Source organism: Aythya fuligula, chromosome 16 (assembly GCF_009819795.1).
Source record: "Aythya fuligula isolate bAytFul2 chromosome 16, bAytFul2.pri, whole genome shotgun sequence".
In the NCBI taxonomy this organism is placed as follows: domain Eukaryota; kingdom Metazoa; phylum Chordata; class Aves; order Anseriformes; family Anatidae; genus Aythya; species Aythya fuligula.
Window position 1 is genome coordinate 3,030,092 of NC_045574.1, and position 6,387 is coordinate 3,036,478.

Sequence of the window (6,387 nt, forward strand, 5' to 3'; positions counted from 1 at the left end):
GCGTGCTTTGATAGACCAATATTTGTAACTGCCTCGGGGGCAAAACAACCTCGCGCAGAACATCCCCACGCACCCCGCACCGAGCGGCGTGCTAAAGTATTCACCCACCCCCTGCGATTGCCGTCCCTGGGTAATTCCTTCTTCCCAGCAGGAATGTAGCTTGCAGGGTGGTTTCCACATTAAAGCTGGCATCTATCTTCGTGCTGCTTCCCTTTGAGCAGTCACACTTCATTTTAAAGTTCCCTCATTTCCTCTCAGCGTTCCGATAAGCCCTTGGTGCTTTTCTGCACTACAACTCACAAACGAGTCGCGAGGAGGCCACGGTCCAGCCTGCGAAAGGCCCACGCAGCCCATGAGCCGTCGTCCTTCCTCCCTCGGCCCGGGAGGGTGCTGACCCCGTTCCCAGCACACACATTGCTCTACAGATAACTGCTGCACACAGATAGGTGAGAACGACAGGAGGCCAATACCTGGCGGGCACGTGCAAACCATTTATCCTGCTCCTTGCCTGCACTCTTGCCAGCCTCATGGCTTTCAGAGAGACCGCAACCCTTCCAGAAATAAACGCCCTGTTTTGAGAAACTAATGAAAGCAGAGCTCCCGTTATTCACGGTCCTACTCCCAAACAACAGGGCACACTCAGGGGGTCCCCGACAACTCCACACGCCCACACGTGTGTCCGCTCCTGCTCGGCCGAGCACACCACGGCCTGCCTGCAAAGACAAGAGGACAACATGGCAGCGGCGTGCCCGCAGCACCATGAACCAAGCAAAGACATCCAAAAACTCGCCCTGGGTGCAAAACGTGCCCGGTCCCCATCACCTCTCAGCGTTGGTGCCAGCAGCTCACGGCTCACCGACCACTGCCATGACCCGGGACCACTGCTGCTGCCCCACAGCCAGGTTGTGGGGCCTGCCCCATCCTGCCAGGAGGCAGGGAGCCCCCAGCCCACCCCGCTGCGCCCCTGCTCAGCACCGCCAGCCCCACGGGGCTCACGGCAGGATGGGGCAGAGCCAGTCCTGCGCTGTGCCTGGGGGAGAGAAACCGCATGGTAGTGCAACGTGTGCTAACACACATGGGTAATGGCTGTATACATCCATGTGCATCCACATACACACATAGACATCCTCATACACCCACATACATCCCTATATACCCATATACATCCACATACATCCACATACATGCATATACGTCCATATATATCCACATACATCCACATACACACACATACGTCCACATACGTCCACATACATGCACATGTGTCCATATATTCCCACACACACCCACATGCACACACACCAAGCCTGTGTGCAGCCGGAGCAGAGCCCCCGGGGCACCCATCCCGGCCCTGCCCGCCCCATCCCGGCCCATCCCCACGCGGTACGGGCGCTGTCCCCCCCGGTTCCCCCGGATCCCCCCGATCCCCCCCCCCCGGTGCCGCCGCGCCCCTTACCCTGGCAGCCCCCCGGGATCCCCACCATGGCCCGGCCGGGCCCGGCCCCTCGCCGCCTCCTCCCGCTGCCTCCGCGGCCCTGCCCGGCCCTTCCCCGCCCGCCTCTCGCCGTGACGCGCCCGGGGGCGCGGCCTGCCCCGGCCCGGCCGCCCGGGAAGGGCCCCGCTGTTGGCGGTGGCGGGGCCGGGCCGGGGGCGCCGCCGCGGGGGCTCCCCGTGGGGCCGAGGGGAAGGCGCGGAGCGGAGCGCGGCCAGAGCCGGGAGCGCTGTGAGGGGAAGGGGAGAGCCCGCCCACAGCCTGCCTCCGGGGGGCGGCACGGCGGGGACCCGGGCTGTGCCCCCCCGGTGTGTGCCCCCCCGGTGTGTGCCCCCCCGGTGTGCCCCCACGGCCGGTGGAGGGGCTCCGAGCACACGGCCGCCCGCTTTGGGCTCCCTCCCCCAAAATAAAGCGGTGACGCCACGATGCGGGGCATGGCGTCTCGCTCTCGATGACCCCTTCAAATAAAAATCAGGTTCAGAAATTCAGTGTAGCTGAGTCTTTCGTGAGGATTTAACTGGGAATTGCTTTCTAGCGTTGATTTTCGGAAGGTCCACACTGGCGCTGTGCTGCTCTCCCAGCCATGCGGAGCCTCCCCGCGCCGCCCGGGTTACCCCAGGGCCGTGTTGGTGCCCGGTGAGCGCTGTGCCCACTGTCCCGGCTCTGTCCTGGGGACAAACTGGGGGCCAGACGCGGTGCTGCCCGCACAGTGCTGCTCACAGCGTGTCCGGGGAGCCCCGTGCTGCTTGCAGGGCAACCAGGGTGAGGAACGCGGCTCCTCGGCAAGCTCAGCGGCGGTCACGGCTCCGGCCTTCCTCTGAGTGAAGCTGGCCGGGAGCTCCTCCACCAGCTCACCGTGAGGTTCGGTGTCACCTCGCTGGTGAGGGAGGTTTGTGTGCCAGCAGCTCTGCCACGGGCCCGGCCCATCTCCCAGCGCCTCTGTCTGCAAATTCCCCAGAGTCCATGCACAGAAAAGCTCATTTAGGCAGACTCATGAGATGAAGCCAAGTCAAAGACCTGAAATGGGGGCGTTTAAACTCTGGCAGAGTCCAGAGCTTGGGTGCCATTTCCCTCTGGTCGGTACCTCCAAGCCCAGCAATGCCGCAATTTTGGATCATGAAAGCTTCTCTAAGTGCCTATGAGTTCTGCTGGGGTTTGTCGAGGCTGCACGTGCAGCACCAGCCCTGTGCTGACGGCTGGCTGGCATCTGAAAACCAAGCACAAGGCTGCTCCTGTCCTGAAGGAATTTGCCCTGAGAGGCTCTGCAGGGCCACTGCAGGTGGGACAGCTGGGCCAGGGACTTCCCAACAGACCTAAAAGAAAGTAGCTGTGCATCTGCAGATTGGGTTATAGCTGGGGTTTCTGTTCCCACCAATAAAATACACACGTGGCCCTGGAAGCAGGGTGAGGACCCGGTCTCCTGTCCTGGGTTGATGCCATGCCACCAGTTGGCAAGTCATGCTGGTACCAGTGTGCCTGTGGCTCTTTGCTTCCTGCAGTCCAGTGGCCCAGCCCTTGCAGGGCTCCTAGCCAGCAGAGGGGACCTCTTGGGATGGAGAAGGACACGCAGACTGCCCGCCCTAAGCACCACCGAGTCTCTGCCTTCACAAACAAGGCCACGAGGGCTGTGAGCCCTGCACAGCTCAGGAAGAAAAGGCAGGAGCCCCTGCCTACAGCTGTGGGCCGGGGCTGCTGTTTCCCAGTAGGATCACACTCCCAGCAAACGGGGTGTGAATCCCCCCAGTTCTGCGCTGGTTGCTCCTGGTCAGGCACCCACTGAAGGCTCAGCTGTGGGTGAGCGGCTGTGCTCTGGCTGAGTGCAGCTTGGCTGCAGTTTGCTGGCATCTCTCAGGTCCAGAAGTCCCGTGATGGAGCAGATCCAAACTTGCTCTAACATGACAGGAGCAGCCGTCTAGTCGCATCGGCCTCGATTTAACGTTGTGGCTTTGCCCCCTCCCCTGGAGAGACACTAGCACTTCACTGGCCCAGCCCGTCCATCAGAGCCTGCATCCCCCCGTGGCTCTTATCTCTGGCCACGCTGGCTGCAGCTTGACTCTGGCCCCTGTTTATCACCGCTTTCATTTTGGTGTCATCTCCAGCCTTCCTGTGGCCAAATTTACCCCAGCGAGGCAGAAAGTGCCATTGTGTGGGGTGCTGATAGGGGTTTTATTTTAACTTGGCTGGTCTCCAAAGCCAAGGAAACCCCTAGGAGAGCAGCAGGCTGGGCTCCGTCCTTGGGGCAGCCTCCCAAAGGCTTCACCAAGGTGATGGGAGCAGCTCCCAAACCACCTGGCTGTCCTCCCCACCCACATCCCGGTGTCTCCCCAAGGCTTCCAGGAGAGCTTGCCTGCCATAGAGCCCTCCATGTGCCCTAGAGCAGAAGAGGAGGTGGGAACAGCCGTGCTGACAGCATGGGGCTGTCCCTGCCCTGCTCCATGTCCCAACCATCCCGGACACCGTGGCCTTGGGGGACATGCCCTGCCTTGAGGTGTCACTGCTGGGGACGTGGAGGAGGTGAGGAGGGCTGGGGCAGTGATGCAGAGCACCCCATCGCCCTGGGGGAAGCTTTGAGGGAGAAGCTAATGTATGATGTGTGTTCATCTTTCTGGTAAGCAGCCCTGGTGTTGCCAAAGGTGAAGCCATGGGTACAAACCAGCTCCGCTGCAGGCTTTGTATTGTTCTGGTATTTCTAGATGATAAATATAGATAAGATGATATAAGATGATAAATAGATAAATCTATTTCTAGATTTCTAGCCATGGAGGAAAACCTCAGCAACGAAAGGACTGTGCCGCATATCCTCATAATGCCAGCACGGAGTCAGGACATGGTACATACAGGGGCCAGTCTTGAAGATCTCGAGGCCAATGGATGATGTAGGAGCTCAGGACAGCAGCTCTGGGGACAATTCCTTACCTACCTGTGTCTGCCTCTCAGAAATGAGCTCCGGTGCTACACGTGTCACCCTGCCGCTCCTCCACCACGCGTCTTCCACAGCGATGGGGAGCTGGAAGCAGGGCAGGGGCTCTCTGTGCTCCCAGAGATGTGGTGCCAGGTCTGGGCATGAGAAGGGACAGGAGGGGAATGACCTGCCCTGGGACACATGCTGCCAACATGAGGCATGGGGAACACCACTTCCCTGGCTCCCCTTGTGACTACAGATTTATGGGATGTGTCCGACCGAGCTACTCCTGTTCCCCCAGCTGATGGTTCTGTACGTCCTTGAAATGGGCTTGTGCGTTAGAGAAGATGCTCTATGGGCACATGGACTGTATTTGGAGCCCTTTTCATTGTGTCACTTGAAAGTGATGTGTCTGGGACAAGAGACAATTGCTCAGCCCGGTGATGTTTGTGGGTACACATCCCGGAGAGGAAGATACGTGTGTATAACACACAGGTATGTAGCACGTCTGACTGAGCATCCACAGTTTTGCAAAGAGCATTTTTAGGACTACAGGTACACAGTCACGATATATGTGATACATCTATGGTCAGTAAAACACAAAAAACATCCCCAGCTGTCCCTGGGCACCCTTCTGGGCTTGGCCCTCTTCCACTCGCTGTGCTCCTCCCAGCTCCTGCTCCAGCTGCTGCAGAGCTCCTACCAAACCTTCCTGCATCGCATGGCCTCGAGTCCCCCTCTACACCAACATGATGAAGGGGTCTTCAGATGGAAGCTCAGACTTGGCAGCCTGGCTCCTGTCCTTCCAAAGCGCGTGTTTGTGTGAGCCCCCCCCAGGAGATGTGCAGCAGGGTACAGACCGAGGTGGGTCAGCAGGGCTGAAACATGCTCAGATCCCGCCTGCTGGAGCTGGTGAGGTGGCTGAGAGCAGCTGAAGGTTGCCTCCCCTGCAGACCCATGTCCAGGTGGGGAGCAGGATGCTGAGCCAAGGGTAGGGGAGGTCCTGGCTGGTGGCCATGGCCCTGGGCTGGAGGGAGCCCTGGGGCAAGGACTGTTCTCGCTCCCCACAGCTCAGCTCCTTCAGCCTTGTCCTGACTCTTCCTCACCCTTTGCTGTCCCCTCCCAGGTCCTCCCCCTCCCTCCAAGGGGCAGTGAATCTGCTAGCAAGGATTAATGGGCTTGATCAAAGAATGGCAAACACAGAGCAGGAGGGAAAGTTGTTTGGACATCTCACTTCACAGGCATGTGTAGCTCTGAAAATGCTGAAGAAAGAGTAATTACTGCCATAAAATTGAGTGGGAAATGAGATAAAGGGTTTATCTCATAGGCCAGGTCATGGTAGAGTTACCTGCCTGCATCCTTCACTACGGGCTGGTTTTCAAGGCAAAATGGAAAGTTTAGCACAAGAATCACAACAGTGGAGAAAGAAGAGAGAGGCAAACAGCATCAGAGCGGGGCTGGAGGCTGGTGGTTTCCCAAGGCCAGTCCTGGCGTCTGTTTCTCATTGATGGTGCTGGTGACCTGGGCTGGAACGAGCTGTTGGGCAAAGACATGTGTCTGTTCTGGCTTCCCACAGCTCAGCTCCTCATTTCCCACTAAGGGACTTGCTAACCTCCTCGCTGAGGAAACGCAGCCTTGCTCAGGGTGCTCGGAGCTGGGGGATTCCCTCCTGGTCTCCATCACCAAACAGAACCCGATGAGCTCTGCAGCCCCGGCGTGCTGCCCACCCCACAGCCCTGCTCCTCACAGCATTTCTTGGGTCACCGCGTGGCTTTGGTTGTGGTGCTGAGCCCTGTGGCTCGGCTTGCCTCCCGCTGCAAGCTCTGCTCTCTTCCTTCTCCTTCTGCTGCTGGCCGCGGTGCCCAGACCCTGCCAGACACCGAGGGGACCAGCGGGGCTGCCAGGAGCCCTCGGGAGCCCACCGCTCCCTCCTTGTGCCCCCCTTGGCATTGGGATGGCCTCGGGGACCCGCAGACACCTCGAGGTCCCAGCC

At 59.5% G+C, this 6,387-nt stretch overlaps 1 protein-coding gene across 1 annotated transcript in view; it reads right to left on the bottom strand.

Moving 5' to 3' along the window:
- Positions 1 to 1,503, bottom strand: part of CBFA2T2 (CBFA2/RUNX1 partner transcriptional co-repressor 2) — a 59,100-nt gene extending 57,597 nt beyond the window's left edge. Inside the window, exon 1 of the mRNA XM_032198446.1 lies at positions 1,457 to 1,503. Within this exon, the coding sequence (XP_032054337.1) occupies positions 1,457 to 1,484 (28 nt within the window). The 5' untranslated portion in view covers positions 1,485 to 1,503. The remainder of the gene's footprint in view (positions 1 to 1,456) is intronic.
- Between the last annotated feature and the right edge of the window lie 4,884 nt (positions 1,504 to 6,387).